Below are 21443 nucleotides of genomic sequence, written 5' to 3'. Positions count from 1 at the left end.
AAAAAAAAAAAAAAAAAAAAAAATGTTAAAAAAAAAAAAAAAAAAAAAAAAAAAACAGACGAGAACACGATTATAATTTATTTATTGATCAAAATAAGAATAATTCCTAATTAATTTCTTCTAATTGTAAATTATCTTTGAGGTCTACTGGCTTTTAGAAATGTTGAAAAATCAAAATTGAAAACTCAACATTTTTTTATATCTAAATCGGCTCAGTTACAAATGTGTAAATCTAGAATTTATTTGGAGAAATCCTTTCTCTCACAGTACACGCGCCACGAACGAGAAGGCGAAAAGTGTTATAAATCAAAAAAATAGCAAAAAATGCTGGAAAATTGTAGATAAGAGAGACTGCAAATACATTGGATCCGTTCCGCGTATCGATCGAGCTGCTTTTTTGACGAAGCGACCCTTTTTTTGTTTTTTTTTGTCTCGCGATAAAAAACTTCTCGTTGTACCTGGATTACGAAGACGGAAGTGCTGCTTTGCGATACGTGAAGTCCTTTTTATTCACCTCGCTTAAGAACAGGTGAAAGAGGAAAGAAACGGCGCCGAACAAGTGCAATGGGGATAAACATTTTTTGTCGCCTTTGCAATATATTCGATTATACTCCAAGAAATTTATCGACCATAGGAAGCACGGCATATACAAAAGGGTGTTACGCAAAAACAAATTAATCGACAGAATTCTGAAAAACGGATTACACATTACATATAGCTGGGGATCGATTAACAATATAAGCTTTTAAAAATCACTATTTTTTTTATCGGTTAATTCATTTTTTCTTTGTAAGTATCACTACTAAAATCACTTGATTCTGGATTAACACCCGTAAATCCATCGCGTTATGCCTTCTGATACATTTATTAAATTAAATTAGATTAAATTCAATTTGCCTTGAGTAACAAGTTTGCGTACAAACACGCAATTTTATCTCGATGTCAGAAATTGTTTTAAAGAGGAACTGCCAGATGAGAGTTCGCTCATCCGGTCCGCAAAACGGACGGGAGTGTCCCCGGGAGCTTAGCCAGGTCCCAGAAGGTTCCTGGCGTGTGTCCGAGGTATCGAACAAACGAGCAAACAAAACAAGACGAGTGGGTGGGCAAAGGAAGATGATAGCTCCGGAGTCGTTCGCCGCGCGTTGCTTTGATTTTCGACGGTTCGCCGGTCACAAATAGATCCCGAACAACTTCGAAACAAGTGTAGCGCCGGCTTTAATCACGCATTTGCCTCTACTAAATTCTCCATTTAACTTTTCTTTCTTCCTTCCTTCCTCTTTTTCTTTTTGTATCTATAACTAACAAGATCTCTCTGCCACCACTACTTCAGTATTTGAATTAATTATTCGCGCTATTGTAATAAATATGAGCTATCTTTATTAGTAATATCAGATACTTTTTAAAAATTTAATTTTTTAATTTAAACGCAAAAAAGATTCGTACTTTTTGAAAGTAATTATCAAGTTGCGATCAGCCTTTACGCCAGATATAGCAATTATCGTTGTATAACGGTGTATCATAATAACGACTTTTGCCCATATTTCTTGAATAGATGTGAGATCACGCGAGAAATCTAAAGGGAAGATCAACGCGGCGTAATAAAAAGAAGCAGATGGGGAGGAAAGTGAGAAACGTGGCATTAGATCACGGATATTATTCATATTCTCGAAAAATATTCCAAATGTGTCGCGACACGTAGACGGACTATCGTTTCTGACAAGCGCGAAGACGGACAGATGGGTTGGTTTAAACGCGGCGGGAGGAAGGAAGGAAGGAAGGAAGGGTAGGATAAAAGAGCGCCCTTACGCAGTCACGCTAGGAGGAGTGGCGCGGAATTTTCGATTCCTCTGAATGCGAATCGGGAAATCGCCTCGAGACGACTTTCGGGCCCCGCTATTGTGCCGCCGGGGCCCGAAAACATCTGTAATCCGTTTAGCCGTGCAAATTTCCCATTGATCCCGATTCTCTCCTGTCAAAAATCGACGTTGATTCCTTTGCTCTCACCCTCGCAAGATCCTGGGTCCCGGAAAAACATCGATCGCGATAATGCCGCGTGCGTGCGTGCGTGCGTGATGCGTGCGTGCGCACGTAATTCTACGCGAGCGCGTAGAAAGCGCAAAGCGGATTTTCGGTGAAAGGCTCGAAGCCGCACTTTCTGACGATTCTTGGAACGTTGCAGTTGAAACCTTAATCGTCACACGAATCATCTGTTTTAAAAACGGCGCAAGCCAAGTTTGGAAAAAGGTCTGTCTAAAAATGTAAAAATCTGCAATGATATCTATCTCAAACCATGTCTATTTTAGAATAGACGATTCGTAGATGATTAAAAATAACTTATATTTATCCTCGCGCGATGAATTTATTAAGATGATAAGACGCACTCTTGAAGAAAATATGTATTCTCAGTATTTGTTCTTTTGGTGTGTTAATTTTAATTTATGCACGTATGGTCCTTTTATGAGTTTAAAAAAGATCTCGTTTTCCACAGTGTAAGTCAAAAAATAGATTTAAAGAAATATTGAACTTTTATATTTTTTGATTGAACTACTTACTTTAGCTAACAATAAAAGTTATAATTTCTATAAATGCAATATATATAAATATGTATTTTCAATGCACGAATAATATTTCTTTCTTTTATTTTTAATCTAATAATAAATTGAAAGATACATTTAGAGATAATAATTGTGGCATTTTCTAATGGCAGTTCAAAATACAGGCTCGTGACTGCTATTAATATTAATATACCCAAGATCATTTTCTAATTCATTTTACGTAACTTTATCGCGATACGAAAGAGAGAGTCATTTCCTAGATTGGAAATCGCAATAAGTAAACTGATACTACACATTTTCAGTCAGCATTTCTCGTCTATAGCAAAGAATAAGATAAATAATCTATGAATTTTGTTTTAAACCATATTAACTCATAATCACGCATATTAATAAATATAATATATTATATAAATATTATATTTAGATTTTTAATATTAAATCGTATAAAGAGAATGCGATAATGCCCGATGGAGACATCAACGTATCCGTGGTCCCGCGCGTTTGGACTGACCCGCGGGGCAAGAAGGAAACCCATTATAGGTAACACCGGGCCCAGTTTCGGTTGTACCGTTAAGCAAATTTTCAATGAAATTTTTTTTCTCCGTATTGTGTGATGGACGAGCGGCAAACCGACGCACGAACAGGAAGGAAAAGAGAGGAAGAGGCAGGAGAAGGAGAAGCGAGAAAAAAGAGCTTGCGCTCGCGCGTGTAAAAAAAAAAGAGGAGAATTCGTTACCCTGATCGGAGACCCCGGTCATGCCGGACGTTGGCCGCGAGATCCATCGTGGACAGAGGGGGTCCGAATCCAAGATTCGGGAACTGGGATAAACGAGAGGGAGAAATATAGGGGAACCCGCCGCGAATGAAAAAAACGCAACGAGCCATGTGGCGCGTGGAAGGAAAGCTGCAAGTTTTTTTTTTTTTTCTTACAAAAAGGGGCCTCGTGTGCGCGGTGCAACGGTAGGAAGAAGAATCGATCGATCGGGGAGCGAAAACAGGCGGCGGGAGGGAAAGGGCGGGTAGAGGGAAAGGGGGCAGAAAGGACGCGCGCGAGTAGTCCGGGAGATTTTGACATTGTTCGAAAGATCTACCTTCATAAATTTGTATCCGGAAAAAAAACGCGCGTGCTCGCACACGTCCCCCTCGAATCGCCGCGTCGCCGGGCTGATGATCGTCGTCGTCGGTTTCTCGCGCGAAAACATTTGCACGCGTTCGGGGAGAAGAGGGCACGTGCGGCCGGCACAAAAGAGACAAGTGTCTCTGTCGGCTACTAGTCAAAAATCGACGCAACGTCCCGTCTTTAACGACGAGAAGCAGGAAAATCGAGAGAGGGCTCGATTAGTTAGTAGTTATTCGATAGTCGATCGTTCGGCGAGCTTACCGTTCCCACAAAGAAAGAGAGAGAGAGAGAGAGGGGGAGGAAGAGAGAGAATCCCAGAAAGAGAGAGAGAGAGAAAGAAAGAACTCATATTTGATAAGGGGCCGCTGAACTTTTTTGTGAAACAAAATCTGACCAGATGTCGGGCCCTCGAAAATCCAGGTAAAAAATACTTTCGGGTGCGTAGAGCCACGGCGAGGCATCGCCGGTGGATCGTGTGTGGGAGGCTTGGTTCGTCATTAGGTCGCTAAATCAATCCGGGGCAGTCCCTCTGGATCGTTTTCACGGAGGAGTTACGGGCAACGAATCGAGTATCCGGTTCTCACACAATTCATAGATAGGAAAACCAGATATTCTTAAAGGTGGAAAATAGAATGATGATAAGAGGAAGATCCGAATACCTATCCCAGAAGAAAGATAATAATGCAATGATTGATTTATCTGAATATTGCTTTCATAATTGAAAAATGATCAGAGGTGATAATTACTTTGCGCAGGAAACGTATTAAGGACATCACTTTTATATTATCTGTTGTTTATATTAACGGCAATTATATTGAAACCTTCCATTTTGCAATATTTCGTTCATTCTATGATTCTGTTCATTAACATTTCAATCAATTTTATATTTTTTACATATATATATATATATATATAATTGTTTTCAATATGATGTAAATTTTTTATAATACAGTTTTATACGACGCTATTTTATGTGTATGTATATATGTGAGCCTTTCTTGAATATTTTATATATTTCTTGAATATTTTCGTTGTCTTGCGGATCGCCGTCAATTATGATAAGTAAATCGATATTATCGGGAGTTCGCCGGAAGAATATTTCTTTAAATAGTTATAAAGTAAATTGACATGACATAAAAATTCGATTAGTCCACCTAAAAGTAATTTGGAGGATATGGACGAGAAGGCCGAATATAATGTCGTTCTCGACATCATAAATTATTGAAGGATAATATGCCACGAGAGTTCTTTAAATTAAATGTAAAATGAATAAAGGCAGATAAAGATTCTTTCACTGCGATGGAATAGCGTTAATCGGGTCTGTGTGCGAACTGTAAAACGGTACACGCTTACTTCTGACTGTCTATCGTTTTTACTCGTGCGGCGGCTATTGATTCTGCCATTATTATCACGGCTCAGTTATTTGCGTAATCACTGAAAATTAGATCGCGATCGAGCCGACACTGAACTCGTTAAAGTGTCGCGAGTTCGTCTGTAGTTGACAAAAGCGCGTTAAGCGAACGTGTACGATATTATAATTATATAAACAGATAAAGAACAAAACGAAAAGACAAGGGAATCATGTGTGAAGAACAGAGCGCGGGGGAAGGGAACGCGAGAAATTGTATAAGAGAAGGAACGGGTAACCGCGATGCGTGTTCTACAAGTAGGAAGACGTCGTCCCTTCTTTGGGGTCCAGACGCAGGGACAGGTGGCAGACTGGGGCCTGTTGGATGAAGAGAGAGACCGTGGGTTCCTCGAAAAGCGACAAGGACGGCTAGACAGAGAGCATGGGAACCTGACTTTCGGTCGGGGGCAGCATCCCTAGGAAACATGCACCAAAAGAGCTCCTCTTTCTCTCTCTCTCTCCCTCTCCCTCTCTTTCCTTCTTTCATCAAGCATACATCCACGTATGGTCGAACGCTCTCTATTGGGTATCCCCCGTGGGGAGAAAGAAAATGAGGAATAGAAAGATAGAGAAGAGGGTAGAGTGTGTGTGCGCACCTAACGCACATCTCGCTGGCCGACGTGAGACGGACGTCGTCAAGTTTCCTGTCTCGCAGGACCGAAGGAAAGACGGCGGCTCATCGAACCGCGTGATACGATCTTAACAACGGCCCGGAGGATCGGGAGAGCGACTATGACCGCTTCCGTCGGTTCGTTACGGATCTGCCATCACTCCGATACGGTACTTTGCTCGGCGATATTGACTTATGATTTATACTTTTGCACGATAATGCGTAGAGAATTAAGGATGCATCTTAAATGGTCTTAAAGAGGCTGTTTAGGATATAGTATGGATAACTTAATGTAGGCAACTGAGACGTTTAGCTCTTCTCTCTTCTGGCAATATTGGAAATTGTATATTACGAATATATTACGTTGATGATTTAATTAAAAGACTAAACATCGTAAGAGCTCTTAAATCAGGAATGAAATAAGATTTTCCATTTGGAATATTATTTAAGCTTAGATTAAAATTAACATACAATTTGCATTCAAAATATAAAGATGTAGCAGAAATTAATATAGTCAAATATAATAATAATTTACGTGTGAAAAGCATATATTAACTTTCCCTGCGATAAGATAGCTAAATTGGTGCACGAGTGCTTTAAACGTGTAGAATAAAAACATATCCGTAGAAAGTAGTCGGATCATAGAAATCAGTAGCAACCGTTGGAGTGCGTACATTTGTTCGATTTATTGATGTCGAATCGATAAATTACATAAACGCACATGCGTGCGCATGTTCATCATTTTAAAGAAATACGTATTGCCACTAAGAAAGTTTTACGAGATTCCCCGTACAATTTCTGCCATCTCTCTTTGTTCACCTAACCCATTGTAACCGATATTTTGTATTCGAGAGAGACTAATTACAACTAGTTCCCGGTAATAATTAACGTAAGCTCGCGCGCGCGGTCGTAAACTTAAATGGGGCAGAGCAGCTCTCTAATTAATTCCGTAACATCATTCCGGACCGCGGAAAGGAGCTTCATTAAGGACTGTTAAATTTAAGCGCGGGACGACTTTAAAATCAAACAGCGAAACGAACCAACACAACGAACATTCGTGTACGACTGACATATCTAGTGTTGTAATCATGTAATAAAATCAGCGATATCAAATCCAGTGTGATAATTATATAGAGGATTTTGCGTATATTAAAAAGAATTACAGAATATTATTTATACCAAAGTAGAGAATCATTTATAAAAAAAGATAAAATGTCAAAAATAAAAATAAAATAAAATAAATAAATAAAATGTACTTCTCTCTTTCTCTCTCTCATGATGGATGATATTAATTGGAATCGTGTGTGTGAGACTTGCGGTATATAATAATCTTTTATTTGATGTGACAATCGCGTTGGAGAGAAAGGTTTACTCGCACAGATGCAAGTTAGACAAAACCACTTTATCCGACGTGAGTATTAAAAGCATCACTGTCCTAAATGATCGTCCATTTTTATCTTGATGGAAAAGCTTCTCGTTCGCTTTACGCACGGAAGCAGGTCGCTCCACTTTTTTGACCTCGTCACCGTTCCGGCGAATCGTTGCCCGAACGCGCGGAAACGGCCACAATCAAGATGTACCGATATTTTCGTTTTGGTCCTTAAGGCTTTTCACTTGGTCTTAGAACCTGTCTCTCGATGCTCGGCACACTCACGGAAACAGGAAGCCGGGGAAAAAAGGAAGGAGACGGGCGCGTCGACGCGCACCTCGGTCCAGAACGGCGCAGAGCGATAAAGTACGGCGGATAATTAATTTTATAGCTACTCAATTTCCGAGGGAATCGGCTACCGGAGGCCACGAAGCCCGTTTTCGTTAGTCGCGCCTACAAAAAAGCGGCTAAAGAGAGGAGGGGGACGGGAGTACGAGTTCGAAAAAAAAAAAGGAGAAACAAAAAAGAAATCAAGCGAAGAGAGATATAGAGTCAGATGCGAGAGAGAGGGGAAAGAGAGAGAGAGAGAGAGAGAGAGAGAGAGAAAAGACGATGTGGCAAACAGGGAACAGAGATAGACACAAGAGGCGGCGAGTATATCGGGGAGAGAGAATATTCAGTCCGTGATGAGGCCCAGCCACAGATTTACGACCGGCAGCCACCGCGAGCACTACTTCGTTTCATCTTGTTTACTCTCTTTTCCCGCTCCCTCTTTCTTCATATATCCCTCTCCCTTTTCCTACCCTCTTCCTACCCCCTCCGCGTATCCTCGTCGAGTCTCGTCTCGTCCCTTCGCCTTCGCCGTAGGTCTTGCGCCGCCCTTTTCCCGTTTCTGCACGGCGACTACCGAACCTATTCTACCTACCTACATAGTCGCTTTTTACCCATTTACCCAGTACACCATGAGGCCCAGCCACAGATTTACGACCGGCAGCCACCGCGAGCACTACTTCGTTTCATCTTGTTTACTCTCTTTTCCCGCTCCCTCTTTCTTCATATATCCCTCTCCCTTTTCCTACCCTCTTCCTACCCCCTCCGCGTACCCTCGTCGAGTCTCGTCTCGTCCCTTCGCCGTAGGTCTTGCGCCGCCCTTTCCCCGTTTCTGCACGGCGACTACCGAACCTATTCTACCTACATAGTCGCTTTTTACCCATTTACCCAGTACACCAGATTCAACTAGATAGGTCGTTCACGTGAAAACAGCCACGCGACATCGATGTTCTTTACGTAAGACAATAACTCGCATTCTTGCCACACATCCAGTATTGAATGCATTTTGTTGCGACGATCTATTTTTATTTCATCTCGCATTGACGCATGAGACGCTCGCATTTAATATCGTGATAAGCGAATCGTTGCCGTGTTTAATAGCTTATAATCTTCCGTCGTTAATACATGAATGATGTGCTATAATTAAAAGTATCGTATATCGTGTATATCAAAAATTATCATAGAAGAGAACATATGAATGTGTAGATTATTAATTAGAGTTGCAGATTCACGAGATAAATCTGGACACGTGTTCGCATCATGAAGTAACCTACTGCAATTTTTTTGGAGGGCGAAAAAAATCTTTTTTCTACCGATGTTAAATGTCTTATGAATGCAAATCGTTATCGATAAAATTTCATAATGTCCACGTAATTTTTTAAAAGTCAAGGATAGGAGACACTTTAAATTTTTATTAAATTGCAAAAACTATTTATAAAGCATGAAAAAAGCGAGAGGAAATTCCAACTTATACATTTATCGAAATTTCATAATTTAGTTTCGATGAGAGACAGAGAGAGACAAAGTGAATAAGGTGAAAAAAAATACAAAAAGAATAATTTATCAGAGAGAGAGAGAGAGAGAGAGAGAGAGAGAGAAGCGCGAGTCTAATGGTTTATTTCACTTTCGTCACAGATCTTGTCAAAATGAAGTAACGAATAAAGAAACCACAAAAGGAGATAAAAAAAAGAAAAAGACGGTGAATCGAGTCAAATAGTTACGGTTCCTTAGCAAGAGAGGAAGAGACATTGAAGAGAGATCGAGGGGATCAGAAAGAGAGAGGAGAGACGAACGAACAGTCCCGCGGCTTGGGAGATTGAAAAAAAAGGGAGAACCGATATGGAGGAGGCATTTTAATCGCCTTTCCAGTGATCACGTGATCGCTCGGCTATAGGTAATTGCAAGTAAATTCGAATTGTCACGCATTATCACGGTGGCCCCCGAGATATCTGGACACGGTTCCGTGGTTCTCAATCTGGACTCTTAATACGATCTCGTCGAATAAGTCGAAAACTGTCTCTACGTTTCAACGCGTGTCCGATGAGAAACGCGAGGATCGTTAAGTCGAAAACTATTGTTTACTTTCTTGTACGCAAACGTCATTGTCGATATTTTCTATCGATCAGTTATATTTCTGCTATATTTCTGCGAAATTATATTTGCATAAGATTATTTTCGTAGCGATGGATCGATGGTTAATAGACATATCAATCGCGAATACGATTTTGCCAATCGTTATCTAATTATTATAATATAAATAGAGATACGATATGCTTAAGGAAAGACGGTTTACTCTCGAAGAATGCAGCTTAGAAATTATGTTTCATCGTTCATCGTTTTTAATGTTTAAAAAAATATACATATGCGCGAGAGATGGATAGGGAGTTCGTTTAAAATCTATTACATGAAATCACGAGTATGCTTCAATATGACGTCATAAAGAGTCAAGTTTGAGAGGTTCGACTTCCTGTCCGTGATAAGGAGAATCGTACGATTCGGCGACCTTGAATCGTGCGAATGGAACGATCACCCTCGACCCGAATCAAAGAATCTATCGCGCTTCTTAATCCAGGCACATTCAAGGAAGAAAGAGCATGTCTGTCAGAACGCGTCGACGGACGTACGAAGGCTGGACGGATGGACGGACGGTTACATAACTCCGACGATAGAGACGAAGGGTCTCGGGAGGGGGATCGGGAGGAAGAGGGATATTGTGCCTCGCATTGTACATAGGGGACTACGCGCTTAGAAGGGCGGGTGGGGGAGGGTTTGGATTTGGAAATTTAGTACATAGACAGTAAATGGGGTATCATGTTCAGTCTAAGGCTTAAGGACTTTTGTTTGGCGTGGGAGGCTGCCGCGCGCACTGCCCGACGTATCTCCCCCTCCTCTCCTTTCAATCTCCCTTCGTTTCTTCCTCTCTCTCTCTCTCTCTCTCTCTCTCTCTCTCTCTCCTCTTCTCGATCCGGACGAACTTTTTAGGCTCAACCTGCTCCATTCATCGGCAGTTTTCATTTTCATTTGAATCCATTTAACCGCCGATATTCTTTGCGAGTTACGCGCGAACGCTTCATTATCGTCACTTTCTTAAAAACGCGTCGCTTCGCGAAGAAATTATTGTGATACGCGCATCACGCAAGCTGTGCGTGAAAAGTTGTAAACTTTATTTTATCTGTAGATATCGAAAGCTGAACACGCGAGAAAAATTGCCCAATTATCAAGATTTCGACAATTATAGTTGCTTAATGCAATATTGGATATTTCTAAATTAATTTTAAATAAACTTTATTATGCAACGATAAGATTCAATTCTTATTAATCAAAAAATATAATAATAAAAATCAAAAAATCAAATTGACGAATGTATAATTTTTCACAGATTTTCCATTAAGGATAATTCGTTTCTTTTTTTTTTTTTTTTTTTTTCAATTTGTCATTTGAGAATTCTGAAATCGCGCGAGCGCATTGTAATCGTGCGATCGCCTTGTAATGAATAAGACACCGTTGATTATCTGTACCTACGATCCACGGTCTCTTCAATTAAATCTGATTACCGGAATGTTAGATACGAGGATAACAGCATCGCGCCGCGAACACAACTCTCGATCCGGTTACTTCATTACGCTCGCGATATGCGTAGCCTTGAGAAGACTCTCACGAATTTCGATCGGCGTTAGATCTAAACCTGATGTTTTTGAGACGGACGGACCCGGCCGTCTCTTCATCTTCTTCCGATTGCCTTCCCTCCCGCCCCACCCCCCTCCGCCCCCTCTCTTGCATCGTCCTCTCTCGTTTCTGGTCTATCCTACTGTAGTAACCGTGGTAGGGGACGCTGCCCACAAAGAGGCATAAAAAAAAATTGAGTGGAAAAAATGACCGGGCCTCTCGCTACCGTGGTGCGTGATCAGGTGAGGCCCCTTTACCGATGTGCACGCACACCGCTCGCCGTTCTCTCAATAATATCCGCGCCCGAGCGCGTTCATACACCTTCTCGATCCTGTGCGTGTGTGTGTGGGGGGGGGAGAGAGAAAGAGAGAGAAAGGAAGACGGAGCTCGCGGCTACCGCGAGAACGAAGAATGGACCTTGCCCGGCTCTACGTACGCCTTGCGAAATCATCTCTCGGGATGTGTGTGCCTCATCGTGCAATATCACGTTCGTGACATTAGTCTTCGGAAAGTTCGAGGAAAGAATTAGCGGATCATTGGATCCGCGCGTGTATTCCACATAGCAGATATTCGACATCCATTATTATAAAAAAAAAAAAAAAAAGTAATAAGCACGTATATATAAAGCGTTAGTATATTCAAAGCGTGAAGAGAAATTTTTCGATGCGATTTAATATACAAGAGGAGTCGGGCTTATCTTATTTAAAAGCGCGCGATGATTGACAGAGATATGAATATGACATTCGGGAAAATTAATTAATTAGTCAAATTGATTACTCTCGATGTCTCGAAAGTAGATATTAAAATGTGCCGATTCTCGCGCAGATTGAAAAAAACTCGGCAAGTTTCGAAGCAAGGTAAAATAGTGCAACAAATATTGCGCGGCGGCAAAGTTTCACGGCATCATCTCGGAATCGATTCCTAGATCCGCGGACGATATTATTCCGCGAATAATTTCCACGGCGCGGTTAACTAGATCCGTGTTGCGGTTTTCCGGCGTTCAGAAGTGGACGATGGGGGGATGAGAGGACGGCGTCACGAAGCTTGGCCTCAGATATCGATCGGCCGAAGTGGACGATGATGATGCCTGGCAGGAACCGAAGAGTATGAGGCAAATTGGAGGAAATACCGTGGACGAGGAGAGAGAGAGAGAGAGAGAGAGAGAGAGAGAGAGAGAAGAACTAGATGAAGAGAACCTGTGCAGAAGTTGCGTGAACGCGACGAACGCAGGCAGCGACGTAGAGAATGAACGGGAAGAAGAGCGGGGAGAAGGAGGGGAAAGATCGAGGAAGATCATGAGGACGGGTGTTTCAGAGGAGACGCGGGAGACGAGGAGGGATGAGGGAGAGCTACGGCGAGGCGCCCGAACCGTTGAGGTGAAACGAAATGTTAATGGAAGGAAGAGCAGCGGTTGGGCATCGATGGATGAAGAAGCAGAAAGACATTGACGATGGAAGATGAAGCACAACGAAACAACGTCGTCGTGAGCGCGAATCGCCGCGCGCCATCGCGGCGAAGGTGTAACGTGTGAAAGGAAAAACGAAGGACAGGACAAGGAACGAAAACCGCTAATTTCGCTACCGTGACGGTTGTGAAATTGCTGACAGGAAGCCAATAAGCGAGATATACCTAGAGAAGCTAACTGACAAATGAGTTGAGATAAACGTGAATCGACCGAAAGCTTGATAAGGATGGCAGGTGGTATATGTTGCGTAACATAACGAAAGACATGGAATTAAGAAGGTAACGAGGAAGAGAGAGAGAGAGAGAAAGAGAGAAACTCGCGCCAAGATACGACGACGAGTAATCCAATTCGATGAAGCGGAGCACCGGTGGCACCTAGAGCGAAGAAGGATAGCGCCAGTCGGTGAGGAAGCTTAATGAAGGAGGGAGACCGAGAAACATGATGATAAAGGAAGAAGTACGGGACATTAGCGGCGAAGAAAGAGGGTTACCGAGAAGAACGTCGCGCGGCGAGTTGGAACGTCGGACGAAGAAGGACGGAGCGCGCGCGGCTGAGATGAAGGCAAGAGAGGTAAAGTAAGGGGTTACGCGCAGGAGAGGAGCGCGGGGGGAGGATTGAGGCAGGATGCTGTGCCGTCACGGTACACTAGCCTCCGGGACTTGAATCCCGAGCCCTCCGGCTACGGAGGTGCATAGCTTCATTCAGGAGGCGGTCATCTTTTGCCTTTTCTTCCTCTCTCTCTCTCTCTCTCTCTCTTTCTCTTTCTCTCTCGCCTCCTTCGTGCTCGTCTTATTTCTCCCCGTGGCCGCGTGTCAGTACGCTGCGAGATCGTGTATTCCCTCGGTGGTGGAATGTTCGATAAGGAGGAACGGTAGCGGCGGCCAGGACGATGTTAAAGCGTCGTAAAGCGACAACGAGGTAGAGACGCGTTGCATTAAAGGACAAGATCGGTGAAGCGGGACGGGCAATCGCGATATCGCGAGCGGCTTTAGTCCGTGACTCCGATTTCGAGTCACACACGACGTTTACGTCGTCGTAATTCGAACGTTCAAATTTCCAGGACGTGTATATATAGCCACATCTCCTCGGTTAAGTGTCGTTAAAATTAAAAAATCAAAAAAAAAAAAAAAGAATTAATTATTTCAAAATTCCTGTTTCAATCAGAATTCCTCCTGTCCCGTGAAAATCTTGAAATCCCTGAGACGAACGAGTTCCGTTGGTTCGTGCGAGAGGAATGTTGAAAGTTAGGTCCAATAGGATTCTTACAGGAGAGACAGGCATCACACGGGGCAACAACGGACTCGATTAATCGTAGAAGACATTAGTGAAACGAGCGTGACAGTACCGTTGCGCGAGATGAAGCATAATTCTACTTCCTGCTTTATGGGGGCGTGGTGATTGCGGCAATTTATGAATTCCTGAATTTTTAGCCTCCCACCCCGAATCAAATTTATGCCCCTCTGGCTATTTCTCCTTCACCTCTTCTCATAAACGCACACACATCCCTGTACTATATAATCGATATTAATTAATCGAGAATAAATTGTCTATCAATACCTTGTTCATGTAGCATGAATAAACTACATCTGAGACTCCCGTCGCGTGTCTATTCGAGATACAGTTATTTATACAATGTCTACGAATCGAACATATTGATTTATGATTATAATTATTAATGTAGTAATTCTACTATATATTCTATAATTTTCTTTTCTCCTCATAAGCTATAATTAGGATTACATCGTGAGAACTGTTATAGAGATGTTGATGTTCTGATTGCACAGCGCCATATCATTACCTTTGTATACTTGCTATTCAATTTTATCATTATGTAATATCGCTTTTAAAGCTTGTTTTCGCGATGATATCGTAAACGGGAATAAAATATATCAATGCTCCTTCAATAATTTCACCGCAAAGATCTTTCATCTTTCTTTTACTATTCTTTTTATTTATTATTTTTCCTATTGAGTACATTTCTCTTATTCTCTCTTTTCGACGATCTTACTCTTCGAAAGGATATCCGATAAAGAGAAACGATTATAACGAGAAATTACTACTTTGTAACGTGCCGCGGAGAGCGATTAATCGCGAGGAATCTGCCAGTACCGTTGCACGAAATCTGTATAATTTGTAAACTTCTTTTTTACCTGCCACAATTGTGTAATTTGATTCGGTTTAATCTCTGTCTGGAACGCGACGCAGTCCGCGATCGTCAGCGAGTATTTATTACTACAGAGAAAGCGAGAATATAAGCACAATCTTTAGATCCGATCAGTTTTTGCAAAGTCAAAAATAAAAATCATCTTTTTATTATAAATAAAAGATGCTATTAATTTAAAAAATATATATATATCCCTTCTCTAGGCAGGAAATCCAACTGAAAGTTGATGAAGTATGATATTTATCAAAGCACTGTCGTTAAAAAATACAATAGTAGTGAAAATATGACAATACTATAGCAGAGAAACACAATAATAATTTTATAAATTGTATTAATTAAAAATAAAGAAAAATAATATTTTAATAATATTTAAAGATACCACGTATTATCGGTAACAAGCGTCACAAAGTAATAACGTTAAAGAAATATAATCGTGCTCCAAAAATAACTCCACGCAAACATTCATTTGTTACATAACTGATGTGCAAATAATTGATTATTGCAGTAGGCAATAAAGGACAATGTGTTTTATAATTGTATCGCGTTATAATCATCCTCGTTATTAATAAAACAATAACAACCAAAATTGACGTAAATTGGCGGATCCGCGTATAGGCGAATATTCATTTTATTAGCCGGCGTCGTCGACCAGCGATAAGGTCGTCGGGCGATTAAGAACCGGCCGGATTAGTCATTAACAGAGGAAACGCGAAACGGTCGTTTCTACGTGGGATTTAGATTTGTTCGTTTACTAATTTCTCGCTAATGAGAGCACCAGCGTGATCGGTCTCTGTTTCTTTGACACATCATCTTAACGATTATCCTTCTGTCGCACCTTCCGCTCCTGCCTGGAAACGCCTAACGGTTTAGATCGCACGTACACACCGGCAGGCGTGAAAGAATCCTTCATTGAGAGGTATTTCAGGTAACAGAGACAGGCAAAGGAAAGATTGCGGGATTTTCTCGACGCAGGATGTTTCTCGATCCGCAATAAATTAACTCCTTTCGTGTCACATTGTATCCAACGCGATAACTGGTTTTAATCGCCGACTTCGCGTCTTGCTCCTGTTTTTCCTCGACGTAACGCAACTTGGCGAATAGAAGCGCCGGCGCGCTTCGCTGGCCTCCGGTGTATGATAATCTACCCTATTCTATACCCATTCGGTGAATATCATTAAATTTTAACGATCCGCTTTATGGAATGTCGCGTGTGCCGCGTCCTTCGAACCTCTCCATCCTCTCTCCCTTTCTCGCCCTCCCTTCTGTCTGACTGTATGTCTGTCATTCTCTCTCTCTCGCTCGTCTTACGCCGTCTTTTTTCGCGACTACGTTTGCCAGTAATTATCGCGGAAAGCGTGGAAAGCTGTAAACTTTTACGATTGTCTCTAAACGGCTCGTAAAGCGCGCCGTTAACCAATTTGCGAAACTGAAATCCATCATCGGGGATATAAATTGTGCGAATGTACGGTGTCGCGCGCGACCGGGACGCCACAGGGAATTTAACGACGTGGAGGCAAGAAATTTTCTAAAGGTCAGATTTCTAATGTCCTGTCGCGGTAAGCCCTCTGGTGCGCACCGAAATCTTAAAGACGCGCGAGGATACTGTATCTTTGATTAAAGTTGCAAAAGTCGCCCTCAAACCACGCCCGCACCAGACATTAATGATTAAAACGATATATCCCGTCGTACGAGATAAAAGTATCTTTGCGTTGGACAAATCCTGATCAAATATAAAAGTTAAGGAAATCTGGGCTGGATTCTGAAAAATGATATCAATCTGTTATGGTCGTTGATTATTTCAGTGAATTCTCTCATGTCTCGGTTTCAAACCACTCTCTCGGCTCTCAATCTTGCAACATAGATAGATGCTACAATACGATCATTCGATATTCGTTGTCCGTATCTGCCTAGCTTTTATGATATTTCAAAAATTCCTTCATCGATAATTCAAAAAATACACGATTATCTCTGAATTATTTAATAATGACTTTATTATATTATTTACATTTTTTTTCGAATTTGAAAAGTGTTTATTGTCAATAGATTAATAATAATTTAACGTATTTTGATATTTCAAATTGTCGAGCGGGGAACAATTTGTGATTATAAATGACAAAATATTCGAATTTCCGATTAGCGTCACTTGCAATACTGTCAGCATTCTTAGAATATAATAAAAACAAGATGAAAATTGTGCAAAATTTTATAAAAAAGTGAACCCCTTCACCGATTCTTTAAATTCAATCATCCTTTAATAATACTCTATCCATGTAAAGGTATTTAATTCGTTATCTCAAAATTTGCGAAAATTACAACGTAACATAAAAAGACCGAAAAAAAATTTTGTCACGGAAACAAAGGTTACTCTATGAAAAAGTAAAATAAATTTTTATGAGATAAGATTGTATTCTGTATTGTTATACTTAACGGAAGAAATTTTATTACTTATAACGTATCCGTACACACATACAATTTAAAATTGACTAAAATTCCTTTTACTTAAACAAAAACACGCCGCAAAGGGATTTTCACAAGGAACCGGGACGACCACTAAAATCTACTCATAAAACAGTTCCCGACATCTTCGAAAACTGTTAACCCTTTCAGTATTATAAATGCAACTACTCTATATATTAGAATAAGAATAAAAAATGAGGCAAAAAATAGAGAAAACGAAGAATATAACTGTATATTATGTTATGTTGTACTGCACGTAGATATAACTGTACTACGTAGCACGGTCGGTCATTTTATCTTGATAGTCTACGATAGAAAATATGAACTCTTATGATGGTTTAAGACCATATAAATAATTTAGAAAATATATTAGAATAATAATCACGTTTATATAAGTGTGTAATCATAAAATTTTATCATTATTGCAAAAATAAAAGTATTATAAAGTACATCGCAATAAAAGTATTATTTTAAAAATCCAGCAAAACATCCACGATATTAATATATCGTAAATATTTAATAATATATATAATAATATATAATAATTACAAATAAATACTAATTTAATATCAAACACTTCTAGCGGATGATAAGTTTCATTGAGACTGTATTTATCGAGTCTCGAGAGTACGAGAGTTGTTGGTTCTTGCAAGACAGAAAAATAAATTGAGAAGAATCGAGTCTAACAGAGAGCGAAGAAGAGTACGCAAAAAACGTGAAGTTGATAATCTTGAGTATTTTTTATGAGATGCATGAATGGGCGGTACGTTCCAGTCGTAAACGAAAGACATATAACGAGTTCGGGAAAAGTAGCTATAACCCTTTTACCAACCTCAGTGGTTCCGAAAAAAATTCCTAACTAACGGTTTCTTTCTCTCAATAAAAAGAAAATTCATCTTTTATAACAGTGGCGACAACCGGATAATATCAGATTTTATACATGGCACGTGGTAACTTCGTTCCCACAGAAAATTTTGTGTAAATTGCTTTAGGTCTAACCCTTTAAATTCTAAATTCAACGCTACCGTTTCTATAATAAATATAGACAATGAAAAAGACAATAAGTCGATGGGATAGAAATGGGAAAGATCGTCGTAAAGCTATTCTATTATAGGCACTCCTTTGAAAAAAATGGAAAATGAAAAATGGAAAGACAAAATTCTGCTAAAAAAGAATTTCCTTTCTATTGAATAAATTTCTAAAAAAATCACATCCATGTATATACTGCATAATGTAGTACTTTATATTTTGCAGAAAAAATTTCAAATTTTAAATTTTTACAAAAAGCAGTGAGATCCCACAAAAAAACCTCACAAAGGTAAAAAAAATACGCCAAGTATATAAAAGAATCCCAACTTGCCCGCAAAAAAAGTTTAATATTTATCCCTAAAAAATAACTGTTAAAAAAATTTTTCCTTGAAATATAATTTTCATAAAAAATAAAAAACTATAAAATGATTTTCCTCTAAGAAATAACTCTTTTAAAAGACCCCCTTTAAAAAAAAAAAAAAAAAAAAAAAGAAAAAAAAAAAAAAAAAAAAAAAAAAAAAGAAATTGTCTGAAAAAGAAAAGACCGATAACGGGTTACGCGACATTTGCAGGAGCGTTCACATTTTTGAACAAATATTTTTTACGACGGCGGTGCTTTTTATATTCTACGCTACAAAAAATATTAGATATTAATATTAAATATCAATTGCGTGCGCGTTGGGGGACGCGTAGTCCCCCCTTCGTTTAGATCAAATACATCGACGTGATAAACTGGATCGCGTCGCGCTGTTAAAGAATTATAAGATGTGATAAAAATAAGCGCTCCCCCTCTCCCCGTATATCGATGTCGAAGAGATATCGAAGGGATATCGGTATCACTCACCTGCGGACACATCTTGCATTGGTACTTCCTCGGCGGATGCGAGTGCGGTCCACCGAGATGAGAATTCAGATGCGATGGGTGAGAGGGTTTGACGGTGAGAGGTTGAGGAACCACCAAGAGACTGGCGGGCGGGCTTCCGCTGCTCGAACCGCCGGCGCCCCGATACTGCTCGTCACCTGCAATCACATTCACAGATACGGGATTAGATCGGATCACCTTGAACGACGTTCGCCGTCGGCGAGGGCCTTGTGACGCTGCGCAGATTATCGGACGTACGTTTTAATTACTCCTTCGATCGTGTATTAGCAACCTACTTCGATTATAAAGCAATTCCGCGACTGAAAAGTTAACATAGCAATAGCTGTAGCAATCATCGGCATTTTTCAAACACTTAATTAGATATTAATAATAGATTAATCGCTCCAGATATTATGTGTTATTGATGCACTTTACTCGAACAAGATCGTCTCTCAATAGGTTTTTCCGCTTCGTAATTCGCTTCGAGTTTAAAATACGACGCGAAATGCCTCGTGTGTCATAGCGCGTCATTGTCCACATCATTAACATCCAGTTATTATTAGAGTATATAATTAACCTGATACGTACCGAGTCCAATAAGTCTCAATAAATAATCTTAAAAATCCTGCGAGAATATTATACGCAACTTGTGTGTATGTGTGTGTGTGTGTGTGTGTGTGATGGGTTATTGTTTGTCACGCGAGATCGAGAGTTATCATAATTTATCAGCAAGACACTATAAAGTGTCGTGTCTCTCGCTTATGTTTGTCACGGGAGAAAAAAAAAGATGGTACTCGCAAGCGATCGCGTTCAATACAAAGTAATATACGCGTGGACACACACACGCACGCAGCAGCGTGTATATAGCAGGTATACCAATGTGTGTGTGTCGAGATGATAATCGAGAAAGAAGCACGGATCGAACGGTCGGCTTACGCAACGCGCCGTGCAAGGGGCAAGGATCCTGCGGGTTGCAAGGACGAGAGTGATCCTGCGTTACGAGTGATTGTCATTAAGCCGACTTCTCAATATCGTTCGACGCGCATATAAATATCCGACGGGTTTGAGTTAGCTATATCATGCGCTCGTTCGCGGCATTCTAACTACCACTTTGCACTCTTACGCATCGACACTCTTGAACGCTCTTTATGCATGCAAAAATATACAACGTCATTCTTTCGGCGCGATCGCGTGGATCGCAATTTCTTGCGCTGTCTCTAGCGCGTTTAAGATATAACTCTCGTCTCGATAGACACAACGGTGGATAATAAATATCTCTGATATATATGCGCGGACAATCTATTCGCCGTCTCTTATTTCGCGCGGAGAGATATATCAATTATATAAAAATCTTTTGGCATTGGAAAGAGAGAAATTGCGTCCGTTCGTTTTACACTTTTCTCGAGATGCTTTTGCAATTATTTCACGCAAACTACCAGATTTTTCGAAAAAAATATTTATACATATAATTGAAACTTCAAATATTATATCAAAAGTCTTTTATCGAGGTATCGAGGTATAAATAGAATTTTTATTAGATAGAAATACGATTATTGCCGTCTTAGATTATCTCAACGTTCCATCTTAAATTGTAAAATTAATATGAATCAAATTTTTTTACACAAACATCCTTTGCGAGCAGCAAAAACGGCCGGAAACGTTATCGGCGTTAAATGGAGGAAGTTGTAATAAATTGCGTACTTGATCTGTTTCCTGCCAATAATAAAAAAGTTATCGCTCGACCTTGAGCCGCGAGTAAAGGTGCCTCAAAGGTAGAACCTCTCGCTCGGATACCACATCTAAGCGCGATTTTACGAAATTTCCATGCAGGATATATCTGTATTATAATATATTTAAATTCCGATTTGCACATGTTGCGATACGAAATGAAATACGATTTCCATCACATTTTTATGAATAAATCGCTGTGAAATTTTAAAAAGGAAGAGAAGAGAGAGAGAGAGAGAGAGAAGAAAAAACCTAATAATTCGCACCGCGTCATTAATGACTTCATAATTTATTAATAGCTCCTTTACTGCTGTTCGCGCGCAAAGCGCGTATCTTCGCTCGTTAAGTTTAGTTCACAAGCGAGGACCCTTCTCTTACAAGGACGGTAGCTTCCTGTGACTTTTACGACAATGCATGAGCATATTCGGTGGAGTACGCGTAGGCGGTAGAAGACACGCTTCTCTAAAGCAGCCCACGCGCGTCGATTTAGCTTAGAGAGCCAATATTGAACGCGCATGTAAAGAATACTCGCAAGAGTTCGCGCGTTTTCGATATTACGTGTAAATTATTAGTCTGCAAGAGTAATCCAAGTGGATAAAGCGACAAATAGACGTCGTTGCTATTTAATCCGTCTATTCAAACACTATAGACGAAAATGTGCTTTATAAAATTCATATTAT

At 40.3% G+C, this 21443-nt stretch overlaps 1 protein-coding gene across 2 annotated transcripts in view; it reads right to left on the bottom strand.

Moving 5' to 3' along the window:
- The window catches only part of LOC115238432 (zinc finger protein rotund-like), a 156024-nt gene that overhangs the window by 33489 nt on the left and 101092 nt on the right, over window positions 1-21443 (bottom strand). For both annotated transcript variants that reach the window (XM_029812271.1, XM_029812272.1), the window contains exon 5: window positions 19018-19193. In XM_029812271.1, the coding sequence (XP_029668131.1) occupies window positions 19018-19193 (176 nt within the window). The remainder of the gene's footprint in view (window positions 1-19017; window positions 19194-21443) is intronic.

This window comes from Formica exsecta, unplaced genomic scaffold (assembly GCF_003651465.1).
Source record: "Formica exsecta isolate Colony F162 unplaced genomic scaffold, ASM365146v1 scaffold337, whole genome shotgun sequence".
Lineage (NCBI taxonomy): Eukaryota > Metazoa > Arthropoda > Insecta > Hymenoptera > Formicidae > Formica > Formica exsecta.
This window is presented reverse-complemented; position numbering and strand designations above follow the sequence as displayed.